The 24,889-nt window shown below is 45.5% G+C and overlaps 1 protein-coding gene across 1 annotated transcript in view; it reads right to left on the reverse strand.

Annotated features, from left to right (window-relative positions):
- Positions 1-24,530, reverse strand: part of LOC310870712 (vasoactive intestinal polypeptide receptor 1-like) — a gene marked incomplete at both ends in the record, with an annotated part of 54,875 nt that extends 30,345 nt beyond the window's left edge. Inside the window, 2 exons of the mRNA XM_083781985.1 lie at positions 23,186-23,294; positions 24,516-24,530. Coding sequence (XP_083638111.1) covers positions 23,186-23,294; positions 24,516-24,530 — 124 coding nt within the window. The remainder of the gene's footprint in view (positions 1-23,185; positions 23,295-24,515) is intronic.
- Positions 24,531-24,889: the final 359 nt, after the last annotated feature.

The raw sequence follows: 24,889 nt of genomic DNA on the forward strand, positions 1-24,889 counted from the left end.
CAACTCCTTGCAACCGTTTGGACCCAAGGAGTTGCACGGTGACCCTTTGGTGTGGTTAGGGCTTTAACCATGCAGCCATGTAAGTCAGTTTCACGATGTTTTCGCTTTGGCGACAGTAATTTCACTTCCGTGTTTCCTAATCGCAGAAGTTCCTAGATGGGTGCTACACCAGAATGCTGCGTCTGCGTGCAGTACTTAACATCAGCAAGAGTACACATGTTACCAACATGTGTGATGGAATGCCACGGGTGAGCTAGAAAATAGCAGCCAGGAGAATTAATGAGACTAGCGGGATCGACACTGCCAAAGACAAAGTAGTGCTGTGGGAACCAACACACGGTCATGAGGACGCTTCACATCAATATACTGTACGTGGATGTACTCAAGAACGACGCAGGAGCGCAATTAAAGCACCAACGAGCTGGCCAGATGTATGGAGAACCGGGATGACTGGAAGCAACGATGGAGGGCTCGTCTGAGGACGACCTAGAGAGAGATAACTTACTGGTGATTAACATTCGAAGCGGGTGTCACTCAAAGACCAAGTGCCATGATTTTTGTACATTTTCTGTTTTTCATGTGTCTGAGGCATTCTCTAGTCTAGCCCACTTGATGTGATTAAAATGCACAAGTATATTTTGCTTCTGTATTTTTTTATTATAATAAGCTCTTAGTAACAGACTGGACCCCCTGCGTATCAGACTCCCATGGCATTGACTCAACCAGATAAACCACAGCATACTTATACTGGGAAAACCTTTGCAGAAAATAGCAGATCGACAAGCTCACAACGCCCTGAGGGGGTGGGTATGCAAGTGGGTGTTGACATGTCGAGGGAATAGACAGGTTTTTTACACTGGGATATACTGTTTTTGGATAAGAGGAACAGACATTCTCAATTATCATCATCAAGGATGATAATGTGGCACAATTAAAGGACTTTCATATTTTGGATTTCCTGGGGACACCAAAACTATGACATGTTTATCATGCATTAGTCTGGCACATGGTTCATTCATACAGTATTATTTATGTCTGGATTCATTATGATTGTTTTACAAACAATAAGAAGCATACAGTTGGGCAGCAATGAGTGCAACAAACATACTTAGTAGAGAGCAATAGTTTTTGTTGAAAGTTTGTTTGTTTGTTTGTTTGTTTCTTTCTTTCTTTCTTTCTTTCTTTCTTTCTTTCTTTTCCTCTCTTTGAATTAAATTAACAAATCTAATGTATCACATGCTCAGACGGGGTCTCCCTTGGGTGTACACAGTGAAATATATATCATGCTGGTGTTTCCTTGAAGCCATCCACTTTAGTTGGTGACATTCATCTATGACAGTGACAATGACTTATGGCTGCAATCTGTCTAGTGGAATTATCCAATCTCTCTGCCTGCCTTAATTCATTTGTACAAAGCCACCGTATCAAATGCATTATAAAAGCCCTCTGCCATGTAATCACCCCTCCAGTGTAACATGCGCTGGAATAATAGTCAAGGGATATGGGATTATTGAAGGCAGGATATTGCATCTCGTTCTGGATTAATCAATTTATTGGTCTCTGTCTTTTCCAGGTTGACACACTGTCACGAGTGGCTGTTGCTCCAGGGGGGTCGCTTTATTTGTGGCTCAGAGATTGCCCTGGTTTGTGCTATTTGCCTGTTGTCTCAGGAGGAGACAACAGCAATCCATCTCCCAGGGGTCCAGTGCATTGTGAAACGGGGATAGGTTCTCGGCTGATCTCTCTAGATCGTCCCAGTACATCCACGTATGTTCGTATGGGACGTCCTTGTAGTACCTACAAGGATTGTGTTTGACATTACCTGTGTATCATACCTGTTCACATAGGTGTTTACATCCATAGTTTCCACCACCTGCCAATAGGTGGCAGTGTTAGTTCACAGCTAGTGAAAATGCCTAGTGTGGGGTCACAGAGGGCGGAAAGAGATAAGAGTTGAGGGGGAACCACGTTCTGATCTGTGTGGATGTTTTGTACCGGTATGTCTCTCCTGCTTTGAAAATAATAAAACGAACAATCTTTTGATACACAACGATCGTCTGCAAGACTGTATGGATCCGAGTGTAATATCTGGAGGTCCCACCGAGATGAAACGTTTTATTACGGAGGAGGACGACTTTTAATGCACGGAACTAACACTAAAACTGCGGTGATCAAGACGGTTTATGGAAGAGCAGTGAAGCGAGGAAGCCACTGTCTTGTCAGAGCCTGAGACACGTTGTTTACCAAGTGTTGAGTGAGTGTAAAGAGACAAAATGTCGGAGCACAGAGAAGAATTATTGTTTGAAATAGAACGAAAACTTTTTGGATTCACTGTGGAAGATTTGCATAATATTTGTAAGTACTGCAGTATCACAGGCGAAAATAATGCAGCCATACAACACAAGAGCCGTCGAGCCTTAGTGAAGCATATAATGCAGTTTTGTGAACGTGAAGAAATAATTGCATTAGAGGATGAAGGCATGTCTATGCTGTTGGCTTTGAATGACGCTGTGAATGCCGTGCGGGACGGAGACACACGCTACGACTCGTCTAGCGACACACCCGCGTTGGATTTGTCCGTCGGGGGACCACCACAAAGCGGGGGGACTCCACAGTCATTGACGCCGCACATCATCGCCATGAGAGACAGAAACGTCGCATCTCAGCATCACCATACAGCCGCCGCGGGAGATGACGGCGCACGCCAGCAGCCAGACAGACAGACAGCCAACGCGGGAGATGACGGCGCACGCCAGCAGCCAGACAGACAGACAGCCAACGCGGGAGATGACGGCGCACCCCAGCATCACCAGCCAGGAGCAGCGCGGGAACTCAACTATAGGAGGAGTGACAATTTTGGAGCGCAGCCTGGAGGGAGAGAATCAATGGGGAGCAACAGCTGCTGCCTTTCTACTAATGCTGCATACCGTCGTGAATTCAGGATTAACGGCCACATTGGTGAGTTAAATCAAAGGGATAACCTGAGTTTCAGTAGTCTTGAACACCAAATTGAAAGTGGGCTTAGGAAAGGATATCCAGAGATGGAAATTGTGGAGGCAGTGATTCGTGCAGTGAGCCCTAGTGCAAAGCTGAGGAGCTATTTAGAGGGGAAAATGGACCTCACCCTGAACACCCTTCGACACATTCTGAGAGCTCACTATGCAGAAAAAGATGCTACTGACTTGTACCAGCAGCTAACTAAAGCTGTACAGGCACCAGGGGAAACATCCCTTGACTTCCTTATCAGAGTACTTGATTTGCGACAGAAAGTTCTTTTTGCATCGGAACGCTCCCAATCTGGCCTGAAATACAACAGAGAGTTAGTGCAGAGCCAATGTTTTCAGTCCATCCTCACAGGTCTGTCAAATGACAACATTAGGGCAGAAATTAGGTTTTTCTTGCAAAATGTGGACAGTAGTGATGAACTTTTGCTGGAGAAAATGCAAATTGCACAATACAATGAGAATGAGCGGAACCAAAAGATTAAAGTGATGAACAGAACCTCTCATAGAACCAACATTAATGTGATAGAGAGAGAGGATGATGACACTCCCCAGGCAGACCCAGTCTCTGTAAAACCCACTAAACAAACCAAAGATAATTCACTGTATGCGAAGATAGAGGAACTCACATGTCAAGTTGCATCTCTAGTGCAGACTGTTCAACATGAGAGAGCCACCGTGACTAACCCCCAGACAACGCCAGCCAATTCTGAATACAGGAGACCAAACAGGCGCTGTCAAACGTGTCAGCAGCAGAACGTGCCCAATTGCAATCATTGTTTCAAGTGTGGCAGTGACACCCATTTTGCCTTGGGATGTAGAGTAGGGAATGCACAGAGAGGGTCGGGAAACGGGCGGAGGTTGTGACTGAGGGGCGGGCCATAACCTTAACAAAACCAATGTCCCAGATAAATACAGTAGTGCAGCAAATTTCATCAACAGGAAAACCTGAGAGAAATCCAAACAAGACAGCTCCCATGTCGTTCAATCCCTTCACCAAGCGAAGAAATGTTGCACAACTCATTGGTAGGAAGTGCCTTGTGTGGTGTTCAATGAATAAAATGAAAACTCAAGCGCTGTGGGATACAGGAGCACAAGTGTCCATAATGAGTGAGGAATGGAAACAAACAAACTTACCTGATGTCGGGGTGAAGCCAATCAGTGAACTGCTAAGTGCAGATGAACTACTTAATTTGAGAGCCGCAAATGGCTCAGAAATACCATTCCAAGGGTGGGTTGAGGTTAAACTCAGCTTGTTTGATCCAAAGACCAAAACAGCAGGGTCAACTGAACTACTGGTACCCATGCTAGTGAGCAAAGCCTTGGTGGAGAGGCCCATCATTGGTTTCAATGCGATTGAGGAAATATTCAACAATGATAATGGCACCCATGCAGACAATGTGGCCATGCTGAGGAATGCATTGAGGATGGGGGCAGGCAAGGCAGAGACATTACTAAACCTAATCCAAAATACAGCCGATGAAAGTGATACTTTCCTTGTGAAGACTGGATGGAATACCACGGTTGTCCCGAGTGGACAGTTAAAGCGGATCAGCTGCGCTGTCACAACAGACCTCACAGTGCCCACTGAAATGTTATTTGAGCCAGATGAAAGGCTGTCATGGGACGAAGGGTTGAAAGTAAACTGTCAGTTTGTGCATGTCCCACGTTCAGCACGCAGAGTAAATATCTATGTGAGAAACAGTACTAAACATGATATCTCCCTACCCAGTAAAACTGTCATAGGCAGTGTACAAAGAGTGACAGACCATTATCCAGTCCACCCAGAGGAAAATTCCCTGCTGATTCCTGAACCTGAACTGCCCACTGATGAAAATCAAGCCCAATGCACAGGTATTGACCCACCAGTGAAACTGGACCACCTGACAACAGAACAACAGACAATTGTAAGGAGAATGATCAGAGAGGAATCCGGTGTGTTTGGCAAAAAAGATGAGGTGGGCTATATTCATAATCTGAAAATGGACATTAAACTAACAGATAATGTCCCTGTTGCCAAAACGTACAATGCAATACCACGCCCTTTATATGAAGAAGTAAAGAAACACATTTCTGACCTGTTAAACAGAGGCTTCATTCGCAAATCCAGTTCTGCATACGCATCACCAGTTGTGTGCGTGAGAAAAAAAGACGGAAGTCTCAGACTATGCATTGATTTTAGGGAGCTCAACAAGAAGACCATCGCCGACAGACATCCTATACCACGCATGCAGGAAATTCTGGATGGGCTTGGGGGACATGCCTGGTTCACAGTACTGGACCAAGGCAAAGCATACCATCAAGGTACTATCAGTGAGGACTCGAGACAGTTCACAGCCTTTACAACTCCGTGGGGGCTATACGAATGGAACAGGATTCCTTTCGGCTTGACTAATGCGCCAGCTGCCTTCCAGCGCAGCATGGAGGAAAGTTTAGAGGGCCTCAGAGACAAAATAGCTGTACCATATTTGGATGATACTTTGATTTTTAGCTCGACCTTTGAACAGCATGTGGAGGATGTAAGACGTGTCCTCAAACAACAACAACAGCACGGTATCAAACTGAGACCTGACAAGTGTGACATGTTTAAAAATGAGGTTCGATATATTGGAAAAATAATCTCAGCTGAAGGTTATAGAATGGATGAGAAGGAAACTGAAGTGGTGAAATCCCTGAAGACAAATACACCCATTAATGTCAAAGAATTGAGAAAGCTGTTAGGTTTCTTGGGGTATTATAGAGGGTATGTCCGTGACTTTTCTCGCCATGCAAAGTGCCTGTATGACTTACTAGCCGGGGATGCCTCATCTGAGCGCAACAACAAGGACAGAAAGGGCCAAGCAAAAAGGGCAGGACAGTTACCACCACATACCAAAGTTATATGGACTGACAATCACCAGAAGGCGCTAGACTACATAGTGGATGTGTTAACAAACCCTCCTGTCATAGCCTACCCCAAATTCGAAGACCCATTCATTCTGCACATTGATGCCTCGGAAGAAGGGCTTGGAGCCGTGCTATATCAAAGACAGGAAGGCAAACTCAGGGTTATAGGTTATGGCTCACGTACGCTCACACCTGCTGAAAAGAACTACAGGTTACATTCAGGAAAGCTTGAGTTCTTAGCTTTGAAGTGGGCAGTTACAGACAGATTTAGAGACTACCTATTTTATGCCCCAGCAGTGACAATTTACAGTGACAACAATCCCCTCACTTATGTCCTGACATCAGCTAAATTAAATGCAAGTGGGCACCGGTGGGTATCTGAACTGGCAGACTATAATATAACCTTGAAATATCGCCCTGGAAGGGTGAACATTGATGCAGACTTCCTGTCTCGCACACCCCGAAACATGGAGGACTACATGGGTGAGTGTGTGGAACAGTGCTCACCTGAAGTGCTAGCTGCAGTCATAACCGCAGTCACGACACAAGAGGATGTGAACTGGATCTCAGCCATCACTTGTAATCCAGCTATTCAAGAGATCATAACTACACAGGAACAGTCAGGGATACGAGTGACACGGCAGGAACTGTTACAAGCTCAGCTTCAGGACCCAGTCATATCTACAGTACTGCACATGAAAAAGAAATTGGAAAAACCAGACCGACAAACACTGAGTAAAGAATCAACCAAAGTGAGATGCCTGCTACGTGAATGGAATAAGCTACTTGTCTCAAAAGAAGGCCTACTGATCCGTAAAACTGTGTCCCGTACTCAAGTGGTGCTTCCAGAAAAGTACAAGGATTTAGTTTACCAACAGTTACATGCTGAGATGGGCCATTTGGGTTCAGAGCGGGTTGTGAACTTGGCCAGAGATAGGTTTTATTGGCCCGGAATGCAGGGTGACATTGAGTATTTTGTAACCAAAGTATGTAAGTGCATTAAACAAAAAAAACCTACTGTTCAAAGCAGAGCTCCCATGGGTCACATACCTGCTACCGCACCATTTGAAATGGTATCTATAGATTATCTTCATCTTGAAAAAAGCAGGGGAGGGTATGAGTATATTTTAGTGATCATTGACAATTTCACCAAATTTGCACAGGCATATGCAACCAGAAACAAATCAGGCAAGACGGCTGCAGACAAAATCTTTAATGACTTTTCCCTGAAATTCAATTTTCCCACGAAAATCCACCATGATCAGGGTCGAGAATTTGAGAACCAGCTGTTCAAAAGACTACAGAAATATACAGGAATGACTAATTCAAAAACGACCCCCTACCACCCACAAGGAAATCCTACAGAGAGAATGAATCGCACCTTGTTGTCCATGCTGAGGACCTTGGACGAAGACAAAAAGCCCAACTGGAGTGAGTATCTGAATAAAGTAATCCATGCTTATAACTGCACAACGAGTGAGGCCACAGGTTATTCACCTTTTTACTTACTGTTTGGGAGAAAGCCCCGTTTGCCGATTGACCTAATCTTTGGGCTAAGTGAAGAAGAGGAAGGGAAGTCATATCAAGAATATGCACAGAAATGGCAGCAGCAAATGAAGGAAGCATATGATATTGCATCTAGGACAATCACAAACACTACAGCCTGTCACGTTTAACCAAACTGGCAGACCCAAATGCAGACACGACAAGGAGGGCAAAGTCCAAGGGTGTTTATTCAAAACAAGAGATGAGCTTGTAGAAAGGCAGTAGGTCCAGGGTGAGCTTGTAGATTGGCTACTTTCCAGCAAGCTAGCAGGAGCTGGCTAGCAGGAGCTGGCTAGCAGGTTGGCTGGCAGGCAAACTGAGGCAGAGGGAAAAACCAAAGTCAAAAACCAAAAACACTGGAACAAAGTAAAGTAGAGCAAAAACACTAGGGATAAATATCACTGGGAAACACTAAGAGATAATAGCTAGAATTACCGCACGGAAAACTGTGGGACGATCTGGCAGCTCGCGGCTGGGAAACCAGGGCTTTTATGGAGTGGTGGTGATGGGAAGATGGCAGGCAGGTGAGTGAGATTGGATGATCAGAGCCAGGTGTGCCAATCTGGAAAACCAGGAACCAAGCCACGCCCACACATGCTCACACACAGACAGACAGACTAACACAAATAGACACAGACAGGACACTGGCAGGGGCCGTGACAGTGCCTCCCCCTCACGGAACGCCCCCGGGCGATCCACCAGGCTCAGCAGGGTGTCTGCGGCGAAAATCGGAGATGAGAGACGGATCCAGGATGAAGCGACGTGGCACCCAGCATCGCTCTTCTGGGCCGTAACCTTCCCAATCCACCAAGTACTGGAATCCCCTACCCCGGCGGCGCACGTCCAGCAGCCGCCGGACAGTGTAGGCCGGATGGTCATCAATGACACGGGGGGGTGGGGGGGGCTCATCTGGCGGAGAAAGCGGGCTGGTCAAAACTGGTTTCAGCTGGGAGACGTGGAAGGTGGGATGAACCTTCATGTTAGGGGGTAACTTGAGCTTGACCGCAGTGGGGTTGATGACGGAGAGGATCTCAAAGGGACCCACAAAACGGGGAGAGAGCTTCCTGGAGTCCGTCTTCAAGGGGAGGTCCTTGGCGGACAACCACACACGTTGTCCCGGCTGGTACACAGGGGCAGGAGTTCGGTGGCGGTCAGCAAAGCGACGATTGCGGTCAACTGAGCCAAGCAGGGCGGCACGCACATCCTTCCACACCTTTCGACAATGCCGCAGGTGAGTCTGGACAGAGGGAACAGCAATGTCGGCCTCCTCAGCTGGAAACGGGGGCGGTTGGTAACCCAGAGAGCCCTCAAATGGTGATACACCTGTGGCAGCGCTGACCAGGGAATTGTGGGCATATTCAATCCACACAAGGTGGGTGCTCCAAGAGGAGGGGTTCTTGGCAGCGACACACCGGAGGGCTACCTCCAGATCCTGGTTGGCCCGTTCCGTCTGCCCGTTAGTCTGCGGGTGATGACCAGAAGACAGGCTCACAGAGGCCCCAAGAGCACGACAGAAAGACTTCCACACCTGGGAGATGAACTGGGGTCCTCTGTCTGAAACGATGTCCAAAGGTATGCCATGGATCCGGAACACATGGTGCACCATGAGGTCAGCAGTTTCTAGGGCTGTGGGTAGCTTGGGGAGAGCCACAAAATGGACTGCTTTAGAAAATCTGTCCACAATGGTGAGTATTGCTGTGTTGCCTCGAGATAGAGGGAGACCAGTAACAAAGTCCAGAGCCACGTGGGACCAGGGGCGACTAGGAACTGGCAAGGGACGAAGTAGGCCTGCAGGTGGCTGGTGGGAAGACTTTCCACGGGCACATACAGTGCAGGCAGAAACGAAGGCCCGGGTGTCAGCGGTCATGGTGGGCCACCAGAAGTGCCGCTTGAGAAGGGTCAGGGTGCGGTTGATTCCAGGGTGGCATGCAAAGCGAGATGCGTGAACCCATTGGAGGACCTGTGAGCAGACTGAATTAGGCACAAAAAGTCTGTTAGCTGGGCCATTACCGGGGTCAGGCTGAGTCCGTTGAGCCACACGAACCACCGATTCAATCTCCCAAGTCACTGCAGCCACCACACAGGACGAGGGAAGGATAGATTCAGGACTGGAGGAAACATCCGGAGAGTACTGGCGTGACAGGGCATCAGGCTTTAGGTTGCGGGAACCTGGACGGTAGGTTAAGGTGAACCGGAACCGGCCAAAGAACAGCGCCCACCGGGCTTGACGGGAGTTGAGACGCTTGGCTGATTGAATGTAGGCGAGGTTCTTGTGATCTGTCCATACGATGAATGGATGTTCTGCCCCCTCTAGCCAATGTCTCCACTCCTCCAAAGCAAGCTTGACTGCGAGCAGTTCTCGGTTACCCACGTCGTAGTTGCGCTCAGCAGGGTTTAGGCGGTAGGAGAAGAACGCACAGGGATGAAGTTTTTGGTCATCGGCTGAACGCTGGGACAGGACAGCCCCCACCCCAGAGTCTGAGGCGTCAACCTCCACGACGAATTGACGTGAATGGTCAGGATGAATGAGGACAGGGGCCGTGGTGAAACGCTTCTTCAACTCCTTGAAGGCAGACTCGGCCTCTGCAGTCCAAGCAAAACGGATGGATGTGGAGGTCAGCTTGGTCAGCGGTGCAGCTACACGACTGTAGTTTCTGATGAAACGCCGGTAGAAGTTGGCGAAACCCAAAAAACGCTGAAGATCTTTCAATGTAGTGGGTTGAGGCCACTCCTCCACTGCTCGTACCTTTGCAGGGTCTGCTTTCACCTGGCCACTTTCAATGATCAACCCAAGGAATGTTGTGGAGGTGACATGGAATTCACATTTCTCAGCCTTGCAGTAGAGTCTGTTCTCCAGGAGACGCTGAAGCACCTGCCTGACGTGCTCAACGTGCTCCTCCTTGTTGCGAGAAAAGATCAGAATGTCATCGAGGTAAACAAAAACACAGCGATTAAGAAGGTCACGGAGGACGTCATTGACAAGGGCTTGGAAAACGGCTGGTGCATTTGTTAACCCAAAGGGCATGACAAGGTATTCAAAATGTCCAAGGGGGGTCTTGAAAGCAGTCTTCCATTCATCACCAGCTCTGATGCGAACTAAATGATAAGCATTTCGTAGATCTAGCTTGGAGAAAAATTTTGCTCCCTGAAGAGGCTCAAAAGCAGAGGCAATTAACGGCAAGGGGTACTTGTTCTGAATGGTGATGTCATTTAGTCCACGATAATCAATGCAGGGACGGAGTGATCCATCCTTCTTGCCAACAAAGAAGAACCCGGCGCCCACCGGGGAGGAAGAAGGACGGATAATGCCCGCTGCCAGGGATTCATGAATGTACCTCTCCATGCTCTCTCTCTCCGGTCGGGACACGTTGTACAAACGACTGGAAGGCAGTGGGGCCCCAGAAATCAGGTGAATGGCACAGTCATAGGGCCGGTGGGGTGGCAATGACAGGGCTCGCTGTTTGCTGAATACCTCTCTGAGGTCATGGTAAACAGCAGGAACTCGGGACAGATCAGCAGGCTCAAAGGTGGCTGGGGAAACGATGCCCTCTGAAGGAGAACGGGCAGAGCGCAGGCAAGTAGAGAGGCAGTAGGAGCTCCAGCTCGCCACCGTGCCCGCAGTCCAGTCAATATGGGGATTGTGGAGCCTTAACCAGGGTTGACCCAGGACAATGGGTGCAAGAGGTGAGGATATGACATGGAACTGGATGTGTTCATGATGGTTTCCGGATACAATGAGATGAACAAGCACAGTGCGATGGGATACTTGAGCCAGAAGGCTACCAGTGAGGGCATTGGCTCGCAGAGGCAATGGAAGTGGCTCCAGAGATATGCCTGCCTGGGAGGCAACAGCAGCATCAATAAAGTTCTCATCTGCCCCTGAATCCACCAGGGCAAGCAACGACAAGGACTGAGACTGCCACCGAAGAGTGGCCGAAAACTGCATACGACACCGGGACTCAGGGGAGGAGACTGCCTGGCTCACCAGAACCCCCACTGTTACTGGTGAGCCTCCTCTTTTGGTCGCACGGGACAGGAGGCACGGAAATGGCCGTACTGGCCACAGTAGAGGCACACCCCCGTCTTCATCCGCATTTGGCGCTCATCGATAGTGAGGCGGGTCCGACCCAGTTGCATGGGTTCTTCACCTTGGGGACCGGAGGACAAGGCTTGGGACACGGGACGTCTGGGTTCCTCCGGCAGAAATCCACGGCTCTCCCCAGCAGGAGGCGCTGAGGGCCTGGAGGGAAAGGGGTCTACTTGCCATTGGGCCATCTGGTCGGAGATCTTGATGGCAGCGGAAATAGCCTCGTCTAAGGAATGGTGCTCTCCCCTCAGCGCGATCTCTCTGCCAACGGCCCGGTTGAGCCCACTCTGGAAAGAGATGAGCAGCGCTTGGTCATTCCAACCAGACTCAACAGCCAAGGAACGAAACTCGCTGGCGTACTCTCTCACAGAGTGTCTGCCTTGTCGGAATCTCAGAAGCTGCTGACCGGCTTGTTGACCACGAATGGGATGGTCATAGATGCGCTTGAGCTCGGCGGCAAAGAGGGCGAAAGACTGAGCAGCAGGAGCACCCTGCTCAAGTAGGGCATTGAAGTAACGAAGTGGGGGGCCCTCAAGAAGACTGGCAATGAAAGCAATTTTGCCCACCTCTTGGCCAAAGCGGGAAGGCTGGGCATTAAAGGTAAGCTGGACTTGGGTTAAAAACTCACGGCAGGTATTTGGGTTTCCGGAATACTTTGCAGGAGGTGGAATATGAGGCTCTACAGCTGGGACAACCGGTGCTGTGGGGGGGGCAGCTCCAGGTGGTTCTGGTTGCTGCGGGGGTGCAGCATGTAAGTTAGCCAACTGAGTTGTCAGCAGCTTGACCTCGTCCACCAGAGTCTGAAGGAGATGTTGGTGATTCCCCAGAAGCTGCCCCTGGCTGGTTACAGCGTCCTTAATCCGGTCCAAGTCTGCTGGGTCCATTCTGGCCAGATCGTTCTGTCACGTTTAACCAAACTGGCAGACCCAAATGCAGACACGACAAGGAGGGCAAAGTCCAAGGGTGTTTATTCAAAACAAGAGATGAGCTTGTAGAAAGGCAGTAGGTCCAGGGTGAGCTTGTAGATTGGCTACTTTCCAGCAAGCTAGCAGGAGCTGGCTAGCAGGAGCTGGCTAGCAGGTTGGCTGGCAGGCAAACTGAGGCAGAGGGAAAAACCAAAGTCAAAAACCAAAAACACTGGAACAAAGTAAAGTAGAGCAAAAACACTAGGGATAAATATCACTGGGAAACACTAAGAGATAATAGCTAGAATTACCGCACGGAAAACTGTGGGACGATCTGGCAGCTCGCGGCTGGGAAACCAGGGCTTTTATGGAGTGGTGGTGATGGGAAGATGGCAGGCAGGTGAGTGAGATTGGATGATCAGAGCCAGGTGTGCCAATCTGGAAAACCAGGAACCAAGCCACGCCCACACATGCTCACACACAGACAGACAGACTAACACAAATAGACACAGACAGGACACTGGCAGGGGCCGTGACACAGCCAGAGGAAAAAGGTACTATGATCAAAGGAGACAGAGCTCAGTCCTTACAGCAGGAGACAGGGTTCTTGTAAGAAACATGTCTGAGCGGGGAGGACCTGGGAAATTACGCTCCCATTGGGAAGAGCAAATACATGTTGTAGTCTCCAGGAAAGGAGAGGACAGTCCGGTGTATGAAGTGAAACCAGAGCGTGGGCCAGGGAGAAGCAGAATACTCCACCGCAATATGTTAATGTCTTGCAATGCTCTGCCACTAGAGGAATCAGTGCCTGTTTCTGTAAGAAAAGAATCGCAGGTTCAACAGAGAAGCTGTCGCAAACAGTTGGAAACGAGAGAGATATCCGAGGACTCTGAGAGCTCTGAGGAGGAGGAAAGCCATTGGGCAAACAGGCTCAGACACTCTCAGCACAGACAACCTGTTGTCACTCCTGAAACTAGAACACAATTCTCACTCAATCCTGGGGTGGAGGAGTTCACATTCACAATGGAGAATCTGGTGCAGGAGCCTGTGGAAGAGGAAAGGGCAACGGAGACTGTGCAGCTGACAGGGACAGCGGAACTGGAAGACGACAGCAGTAATCAGGGACCAGCTCAGCCTGAAATGCAACGGCTGACAGGGACAGTAGAACTGGAAGGTGACGGCTGTAACCAGGAACCAGCTCAGCCTGAAACACAACAACGGAGATCTCAAAGAGAGCGTCGGCCCAAAGAGACACTGACCTATGATACGTTAGGTCAACCTACTCACCGTGTTGTAGAACTGCACAATAACCCAGTGTATGTAGATGCACCAAGGCTAGCCAGTGGACATTATGGAGTACCCTGGGCAGTCCCATACTGGTGGGGTCCTCAGATGATACACCCCATATCGGTGCCTGTTGGATATTATTGAAATCCACTTACGGTGTGTGACCGGCAAAGGACTGTCTTACACATGCACACACAGCCTACATGGCTTCGGAGAGACTGTTACATGCACAGTGCAATCAGACATACGGACTAATATGAGGCTCGCATAGCCTTTCGAACTGATCTCTGCATACAGTTGTATATGGAATAATGAGAACAGTAAAGTGTGGCACTGTGATGTGAGTAGAAAGGAAAGAAAAAAAGAGATGAAAAAAAAAAGATAACTTGTTACTCACCTGTTATTGCAATGGTTTGATACTATTTTGAAGCAATGGGAAGGGCTGTGATACTTGCCTGGTGATAACAATATTTGACGGTTGAAACTGTAATTGAGTATTGTTGATTGTGATTGACAATTTGACATGGACATGGAAATTGAAAGAAGGAAATGACAACAGAATGTATATTGCTTTATTGCTTTAGAATGCACATAGTCACTGACTTTTCATTCATTTGGCAGCTCTTTTGCAGAGAATGCACATTCATGTTGTGGACAACATTTATTTTGCAGGGGAGAATGTAGTACCTACAAGGATTGTGTTTGACATTACCTGTGTATCATACCTGTTCACATAGGTGTTTACATCCATAGTTTCCACCACCTGCCAATAGGTGGCAGTGTTAGTTCACAGCTAGTGAAAATGCCTAGTGTGGGGTCACAGAGGGCGGAAAGAGATAAGAGTTGAGGGGGAACCACGTTCTGATCTGTGTGGATGTTTTGTACCGGTATGTCTCTCCTGCTTTGAAAATAATAAAACGAACAATCTTTTGATACACAACGATCGTGTGCAAGACTGTATGGATCCGAGTGTAATATCCTCGTGATTGATGCCTGTGTGTTGGTTCCACAGCATTGATGTCTTTGGCAGTGTCCTGCTAGTCTCATTCTCCTGGCTGCTATTTTCTGGTTCACCGCCTTACCCTGTTGGACACTGGTCATGCCATTCAGGGCCCTCCATGCAAGTGTCTTCCTCACTTTCAGTTCTTGCTCGGTTGAGTTGACCCATGAGCCCAGGTACTTGAAGTCCTTGACTTCCTTCAGCACAGTGCCTCCTGTTGTTGTCAGAGGTGGTTGTTCCGGTGAGATGTTATACTGTAGGACAGGTGATAACCTCAGTTTTCTTGGCATTTAGCCTAAGGCCAAGCTTGGCACACTCCAACTCCACTCTGTTCAGGAGTTCCTGTGCTTGTTCCACGTTATCGGAGAGGCTGATGTCTACATAGTCCAGGTCTGTCGGGACTACTTTGGGGTGTCGTCTCAACCTCCTTGGTGTTATGGTGAAGCCAAGATCCTGCTCTCATCCAATAGTGGCCTTCCTGAGTGCATAGTCCAGGACTATGATGAAGAGGAAGGGGGATAGGGTGTCCCCTTGCAATACCCCGGCCCGGATGTCAAACTCTTCACTGTTGCCATCTGGGGTCACCACCTTGGCCCTAGTTCCTGCATACATGGTCTCTATTGCCCGGACTAAGTTGGGAGGGACAACGTTAGGCCTTAAGGATCTTCACCATCGTGCCTCTGTGTATCGAGTCAAATGCCTTTCTGAAGTTGATGAAGCAGAGTACAGCAATCAAGTTATCCTTTTTCACCTCCTCAATCATTCTCCTTAGTGCCAAGATCTGCATTCTATGGTAGTTCTCTCTCTGAAGCCATTTTGGTTCTCCCTCAGGTGAGGGTCGATGGCATGCCGTATCCTATTTAGTATCATTCGGTTGTAAACATTTGCGGGGATACATGTCAGGCTGATGCCTCGGGGGTTGTCTGGCTTTGAAAGGTCTCCAGCTGTTAGATGTTAGAGAGAGACCATATTTCAGGCTGCTTGTTGTTCATTAGCGCCAGGTTGCAAAACTCTAGGATGAGGTCATCGAGGTGAAATCACAGTTCTATAACACCTCTGGGGGTATGCCATCTGGCCCAGCACGTTTGCCCTCTCTCACTGTGGATTTCGCCCTGGCAAGCTCACCGGTTGTGAAGGGACCATCGTCGATGTCTAGGTTCTGGAGGATATACCAACAATAAACCACCCCGGTTGGGAGTGGTTTATTGTCGGTATATCCTCCAGAATATACTTGAGTTGAAGCAATTTTGTTAAGGTGTCCATTTGTTATGCTAAGACTTAATGTCTTTGAGTCTTAAAGGAATCACGGTGGGAATGTGAATGAACACTTTTGAGGAACCCCAGCGCATGTACGTACAACAATGGAAACAAGCCTCCATGCATGGGGATTTTTTTGTTATCCTTTTAGCATAACCTTTGGCTGTACTTCAATCAATCAATTCCACATAACTGTGATGTCTGTCCAGCATCCGAATCCTGTTAATGACCTATAGTAGGGCTACCTCTCTGAAATGTGCATTCATTTCTTGTCTCCTTCCACTACTACGCTATTATGATAAAGCACACACACAATTAACAATTAACAGTCAAGTCAAAGCAGTCATAATTCATAGTCTCCAGACTCGACCACTTACTTTCCTTCCATCTGTCTGACTGCCACAGTGTGTTCTCTTCCCATCCATTAGACCATTATTCACAGATGCAGCTGGAGCTAAGGAATACAGCCACAGGGGATCAACTAATTTAACAGTGATTTGGGGAGGGGGGAATTACTTTTGGAGATTGTGCAGTGGCTTTAGAGCATTGCTGCTGCAGGGTGAACTGGATGATGATGATGATGATGATCGTTTATTATAAATGAAGCAACAGAAACGTCCTCACAGGGTGAGTTGAGGTGATGCATGTTCTACTGTCTATATAGGCTCTACAAATAGCCCACAAAGAGATATAGGAAATGGACAAGACTGTGACCAGCTGTTTTGCAACAAAGAACTAAACACTAGGTCCAAGAAATTGGCAGAAGTCTGCTGCATGGCAGAGATGTCAACAGATGTCATCACCTGCATAATGAGCAGCAGATCTGACTTTTGTGCCAAGATGTCACTGTGCCACGCAGCTCGTACGTCTTCTTGTCGCCTTCGCAGTGCAGGTCAAAGTCATCGAGGGAAATTAAAATCGAATTAGTCTAGTGAATGTTAAAGTTCATCACTCTCGCTGAGATAGAGGAGCTGCTTTAGCCCATTTTGGGTGGAAACCCCTTTTGGTGTTTTAAACATTGTTATAATTTAGCTATTGGAAAAATAGCAGATCTACCATCTCATAGCGCGCCACCGAGTGGCGCGCTACGAGCTTGTAGGTCTGCAATTTTTCCCAAAATCGTGAAAATATTTCGAAGATTCTTTTTTTAATTTCGAGGTCAGGCCTAAATGGGTTAGTTTGGAAGTCAGGAGGGAGAGATTGCAGGGGCACGTTGAGACGACGCGGGGATGAGAAATGGCGGTGACACGGCCCATTAAGATGACAAATGGCAGGCCCCATGTGGGACACGACATAACAATATTAGCACCTAATAGAATGGAAAGGGTGCGAAGGGGAAGTAGACGTCTTGACAGGTGACACCTGTTCTTCCTCTCCTTGCCCTGACACATTTTTAATCATTATGATTATGCCACTCACCCAGCATGTGTAGAAATGTGGGTGTTGTGCAATTGTGCTTTTAATTTCAACTTATGAAGATAAAATTAAACATTTTCTTCCTGGGGAAAGAATAATGGCTTCATTATTTCGTATTGTCTTGCCCTCAGCTTGTATTGAATGCAGCTGCAAGGCTTTTCTATTTTCTTTCTCAAATGTAACCCTGCTACTGTTATACTGCCTCCATCTTATTCTATTTTAGCACTTATAATCTATTTTTGTAAACCCTGATCAATTGTGAACATCTATACTATTTAGGCTATACATCCACACGTACGCAGGTTTTTTTCCTCCTTCGTTTTCCATTGACAGCCTGTCAACATCACGTTAAGAGCATGGACTGCAGTTTGACGTTGTCTGCTAGGGATGAGGGAAGTCTGGAGCTCTCTGGTGGAGCTGTTGCGGACGATAAGCAGTTGATATAAATATAGCAGATCTACAAGCTCCCAACGCGTTGCAACTTGCAATGCAAGAGCTTGTACTGTATAGTCCGGCAGCCAACAGACTTTTTTTGTGAGTGGGAAATTTGGTATATAGTCATTTTTATTGGCCTAAAATATTGTCTATATATATACATACATTCATGAATCCACTTGCTGACCGGCTGTTAGTATTGGGCAATTTCTTTTCATTAACATCCTATGGCAGGCAAAATTGTCAAAAATTTCAAACTTTCCTTATGCTTTAAGTAGCATGTGACATGTCAAACTAGGGGGTTTTCATGATTCTGAATCCATTCCTTTTTCTATCAGCCATCATAACAAAGGAGGATAAAAATTCAGTGAATTCAGTTAAAAACTAATTTTTGGAACCTGCAGGTGGGCGGTAGTACAATAGGATAAAAAGAGGTTTAGCAGCTCCAATCCTAAGCAGGAGTGCTTCAAAAGTGTTAAAATGATCAATGTCCACAGAGTGGCAGGTGCACTGTTTGGAAAACACAGCAGCAAGACCACCTCCACGGCTGGACATCCTAGGAGAATTTACCATACCACAGGCAGTGGGACACAATGTGTTCACTGTAACGTTGTTGAGATTGAAAAAAAGTCCCTTATAACAAAGGGCTTGTTACAGGCTGACCTGACATTAACCCTCTAAGACCCAGCGTTGCTTTTTAGCAACAATTTTAATTTATTTAATTACTATTTTTTTTTCTGTTCTTTTTTCACCTAAACGTCATCAGTGATGTTCATTGCAATGCCATTTCAATGCCATTGGTCATGATATTTGCATATAAATACCCCCCACAGAGGCTGAAATTCACACAAATTAAAAATGTATTTTTTTAACCTAAGACTTTTGACCTTTACCCTAATAAAGGTAGGTACAATAATTGTAATATATGTTTTTTTGTGATCATTAGAATGTCTAGAACATGTTTTATTCATTATTGTGAAAGATATCCCCCAAATGTAAATTATTAATTTATTATATTATTATATAATTATTATATAATTATTATAAATTTTCCATCAAACTTTATTTTTTTATTTTTTTTAACATATGTTTTAGTGTCAGTCCTAGTAGTAAAAAGTAGTAGTAAGGTTGAAATCTATTTTTTGCAAGTAGAAATTAATGCGGGTGTTAGAGGGTTAAGGCCATTTTAAATGAGACAAACAAGAAATGTGACTGAGGTTTGGGTTTACTGGACGAGGGGTGAAAATGAGTGTAGGGTTATAGTCATAATAAGAACAGGAAAAGACAGAGGGCAGGAAATGGAGTCAGCATGACCCGAAGGGAGATGCTTATGATCAGTGGAGTGTAAGTTTGCTATGGTATAGGGTCATGCTGGGGGGTGCATAACACTTACAGCTGGACGCAATGAAATGAATGTACTGAGTGATTAACAGTTTCGTGCCTTGAGGACTAGGGTGTAGGCCATCTTGCTTATAGAGGTGTGTACGGGTCCAGAAGCTGTCAAAATTGCCTATATTCCATTATTCATACAGAAGGCTTTTTGCCATTCATGTAAGCTCAAGAGCCTACTGAAGCGTTCGGGACTCTTTGAGGGGGCGGGGAATTGGGCCAGAAAAAACACAGACTATATACCAAATTTAAATTCATATTTAGAAAATGTTTCAGATATAAAAACTGATGATGGTCATGGAAGGGGAACCTTATTCTGAATGCTTCATCTAAAAATAAAATGGGTCACATAATGACCTCAGTCATGCGAGTGTTAAGTAGAAAATGTGAGTGCACTGACAGGGACATGCTGTGCCTTTGTCCTTCCCCACTGAACTCAGAGTCAGCACACCTGGATTTAACCAAGATTGCTTTTTGTTTATATAGCTGACTGAATCCGTCACTCAGCACAATGTACACCAAACTGTTTGAGCGCACGCACACACACACACACACACACACACACACACACACACACACACACACACACACACACACACACACACACACACACACACACACACACACACACACACTATTCCAACCATACTGGGTTACTGGTTTCTTTTCAAGCCAAAATGAAAGATGGGCTTTGTCAGTAAAAACTCAAGTAGATCTAGCTAAAAAGTGCACCCAACGCCATGAGTGGGCAATTAGTTTCTACTCCCTATAGTATTGCACGTGTATAGTATTGTACTCCCTATAGTAGCATAGTATTGTATGTTCCCTATATAGAAAATAGCAAATGCAACAAAACATATTGGCTGAGATCAACAGTGTCATAGAGATCTTCTAATCCCCACATAGAATATTTTAAGCTTGTTATCTGACCCAGTCTTTACAGTTTATCTTTCTGCTGGTTTGCAGTGTTGGGGAAAGTACTCTCATTTCTAAAAACAAAAAACAAATCAAATGGCCAAAATGTAGGGTTGAAGTGGTTAATGTATGTATAGTAGTAATAATCAAAATCTGCAAAGTAACTAGTAACTAAAGTTTTCAAATACTTAGTAGTGGAGTAAAAGTACTAATTAGTACAGGCCTACTTGAAGTACTGGAAGGCCTACTTTGCAGTGCACCATACACGGCTGGTTTGGCACGTCGGAGACAGACAATTACATTTTCAATTCAAAGTGCTTTATTGGCATGACAAAACGTATACATTGCCAAAGCAAAAAGTCAGAGACGGACACATTGAGGCTTCCACATGCAGCGCCTCGGCCAGTACTGAATGGAGCAGAGAAGAGACACACAGAACGCCTCATCACTTGATAATAATAACAAAGGTGCTTTGTGTGGTTATATATAGATCCATCATCCATTTCATTCCCCCCCCCATTGTAGCAATCAACAGACATGACATGACAGGGAATTGCAAACAGCAGTTAGTACTCACAATAGCAAACAGCAATCAGTACTCAGCCCATTGCTGTTTGCTATTGTGATTGGATGTGGTATCGAGGGGAGTGAGAGTCAAAGTCGTACGACGTTACCACAGTGAAACTTGTTCTCCGCATTTCACCCATCTCTTGGAGCAGTCGTGGCACGCTCTGGAATCATTTGATTAGTTGATTTGACCCCCCAATCCAACCCATTGACGCTGAGTGCCAAGGCATTGGGTCCCAATGATCGAACCCCCGACCTCCCAGTTTCATGTCGGACACTCTCTAACCATGTGTGGTCCGGTTAGGGCTGGACTACCATGGGAGCTGCTTTATGCGGATGACCTGCTACTGATGGCTCACACCAGAGACACCCGCTTTGAATGTAATCAACCAGTAGGTTACTTATCAAGACCTGCATGCAATGGAGCCCGTAGGCTGGCTGCCATTAGGAAACACGGAAGCGAAAACATCGAGAAGCGGACTTACGTGGCCGCGTTAAGACTGATATTGGACCTCGCAGTGACCACAAGTGTGATTAGTGGAAGAGGTCCAGGGAACACATGGCATTTCTAACATCCAAGGCCCCATCCTTGAAGATGAAAGGGCAAGTGTACATACTCAGCCTACTGAGCCATACTCAGAAGTGGAATGACGTATGAAAGTGAGACATGGGGCTCTATGTCGAACCCCTTATTCCTAAACGTTGCCTTTTCTTTTACATTTTAAAGTAGTTTACTATAGAGCGTCGCAGTCCCGCCCCCTTTCATGACGACGCCAGGCCCAGGAAATGAATCCCAATGCATTTTTCCCATAGACATTTCAAAACGTATTTATTTAAAGACCTTTTAAGCGTCATACGAAGCCAACTCTTGTCGTGACAAATCATGACAACAAACACAATATTTTGTACCAAACAAATAATTACAAAGAGGAAAAACAACAAAAAAAGTGTTGTAACCAGCCGTTTTTTTCCTACTTTTTTCTACTTTGTTTGGCCCGAAAAATTGTGTTTGTTGGTCACGACAAGAGTTGGCTTTGTCCGCGGCGTAAATGTCTTTAAATACTTTCTGAAAAGTCTATGAGGAAAATGAACGGGGATTTATTTTACGGGTCTCTCGAGTGGGCGGGACTGCGAAGCTCTATCTACATTGACAGGTTGTGAGCTTGTAGATCAGCTATTTTAAAAAGGTTTTTCAAGATTGTGGGGACTGAGGGTGCAGCATGAAGAGAAGCTGAACAGAGCAGAGATGAGGGTGATCATGGATGTGCGGTGTGTGTCACTGAAGGACAGAAAGACCAGTGCAGAGCTGAGAGAGAGGATGGGTAGAGAGAGAAAGAAAAGACAGACACATTGATCTGATCTGTTACTTAATGAGCCTATTATATTGTTTGTTTTAGGAGTCATCAGTCTCAGTGATTGGAATTATAATGAATTCTATTATTTTGCATCGTGTAGACCTACAGTATGTTTCGAGTTCTCTGAGGCCTCTCAGATTGAATATCTACTGCATGGCTTCACCACTGATGTGAAATAAATGTATTATTGATTTTGAAACAGTAGTTTGGTGTTCTTTTTTAGCCTCCCAGAGGTTAGAATGTCATTAAACCTGCCAAATCAGGACCTGATAGCTGCCCTAAATATTCCTATATTTCTGCCCGTGATGTACAATCACACGGAAACGTAAAGTAAGAAATTAATGTTCATGTCTTCAATGTCTTGTCAAAACACCACTATATTGCCATCTGCAGGATGAGGATAAATAAGCATAAATAAGCATGGCAGGATGATAACCTATACTGTATTGTACTTATGATTGCCCCTCTTCATTTTTTACCTATAAGCTTTTAATCTCAGTCACATCATCGTTGTACTTCACCTATAAATATTAAATGGTATCCTATATGACCTAATTTATTGTTTATTCATCCCGAAACATTCTGTTTTCATCTTCTGTTGTCTAATTGTCATCTCCAGTTGTCTCTGTTTGTAGTTTATGTATTGTAGCCTATTCTCCTTCAAGTATAGGCTTCTTGTTATGAATGTACATGTGTGACAGTAAAGATTGCATTGTGAGAGTAAAGATTGCACTCTCTTTCTGTGTGTGTGTGTGTGTGTGTGTGTGTGTGTGTGTGTGTGTGTGTGTGTGTGTGTGTGTGTGTGTGTGTGTGTGTGTGTGTGTGTGTGTGTGTGTGTGTGTGTGTGTGTGTGCACATAAACACATGCACCACAGAAAGGATGTAGGCAATCATTAGTTCATGACAGTCAGTGGGTTGCAATAATGTATGTGACTCTGTTGGTGTGAGTGAGTGCGCGCATGTATGTGTGCGCACATGGTGTGTGTAAATAAAGTAAACTGTAAATGTGGAGATTGTGGACCTTTACAATACTCTGCAAGTCAAACACATTGACACAAAGCAGCACGGTCAGCCAGTGAAATTACACACCGGTGTCACCGGTGAGATTACGTACCAGTGTCACCGGTGAGATTACGTACCGGTGTCACCGGTGAGATTACGCGCCTCCCTCCTCCGGGTCTGATCACAGGTCTGCCGAGCTCTCCGGAGATGACCGATGATGGCACAGTCTGGATGGATGGCCTCGGTCTGTAAACGGAGACGGTTCAACCCATTTAGACCATGAGGACGATTCTAAAAATGTCTTCTAAATCCTGACAAGTTTTCTGAAAACCCCATGGTTCTATGTCAGTGGTTCTCAAACATTTTCTCAAATTGCGATGTGTTTGTTTTAATAACATTCAAAGATTTGCCCAGATTTGCACTATTTTTGAATCGCCAAAGTTTAAATGATACATTGCGCCCTTTATTTGTGAGTTTGCCTGTTTTTGACGTGGTAATGTCACCAGAAGAATGCATGGATGTTGAGTGAAAACAACTTTTATGTTGAACATTCTTGGGTTCCAAAACGTTATTATTCAAAGAATAAAATGTGACATAATCTGACTGAATTCTAGACATTTACCTGACAAGCCTGATATATGCTGCTAAATGAAGATAAATGAATGAGAAATTATACACACAAAGATTTATGTTCTCTGTTGCTATTCTATTGCTGCAGCTCATATACAGTATACTGTATATCTGCTAATTTAACTGCCTCAATTCTAACCATGGACATGTGTGTATGTTATTGTACTAGCATCTCAATCATTTGAACCACTTTATCCATTTATACTATAAAAACAGCAGATGTACAAGCTCGCAGCACATCACTTCATGCCGCACTGCAAGCTCTTTTTTAATGTTTATTTTTATTATTCTTTTTATATATAATTTTTTTTTTTTTTTTTTAAGTTTTTGTATTTTATTTCCTTATTTATTTTTTGGGGGGTAAACCCTAGTGTCTTTGTGTTTCTTTTGAACAGTGAGTTACTGCACTTATTTGCTTACTAGATATAGTGTCAAACTAATTTTGCACTATTTGGGGGTTTATTTATAGCCATGGCAAAGCAGAGTTCAAACACATCAGATGCAAGCAGAAGATTTGCGGCATGCAACTATGCAGGCATTCTTGTTAAGCTATTTCCCAACTATATAGCTTTGATTGATTATGTTGTTGAGCAATTAAGTGGCCTATATGTTTTAGAGTCAGTAGCATGAGGGCCACTCAAGTGGCACTTATGTTGTAGGAATACAGATTGCTAGAGAACAATATTCAAGAATATTTTTTTGTAATTATTATTAGCATTATTATTATTATTACTATTAATGCTGGGATCTGATAGTCCCAAAGTAGCCTACACTGCATGCCATTACATCTGACAGGGAAACATTATATATGGAAAGTGTTAAAGCAGATATACTCACCAGTTCCCAAAACATTATGTAAAATATGAAGAGTATGATTTTTTTGTTTCTTCTTGACGGTCCCGCACAATACATAATTTATCCAAATCTTCTTTTCTTTTTTTCTTCTTTTCTTTCTTTCCTTTTATCCACCTTTTGTTTTCTTTTTTTTTTTAAACTCCTCTTCAGATGATCTTGATTGCTGGATGCTTTGTTACGCCTACCTTCTGAACACCGGCTTCTTTTCCAGGACTGCTGCTAAATCCAATTCAGTCACAGACTTCCAACTGTGACTCACAGTTAAAGTCACAAGTGTACGGTTCCGCTGGACTGCCCAGAAATAGGTGAATTCATTGCAAGCTGCAAACTCGAGTCGACTCGCCCCTCCTCCTCCT

This window comes from Protomyctophum parallelum, assembly GCF_964188405.1.
Source record: "Protomyctophum parallelum genome assembly, chromosome: 14".
Lineage (NCBI taxonomy): Eukaryota > Metazoa > Chordata > Actinopteri > Myctophiformes > Myctophidae > Protomyctophum > Protomyctophum parallelum.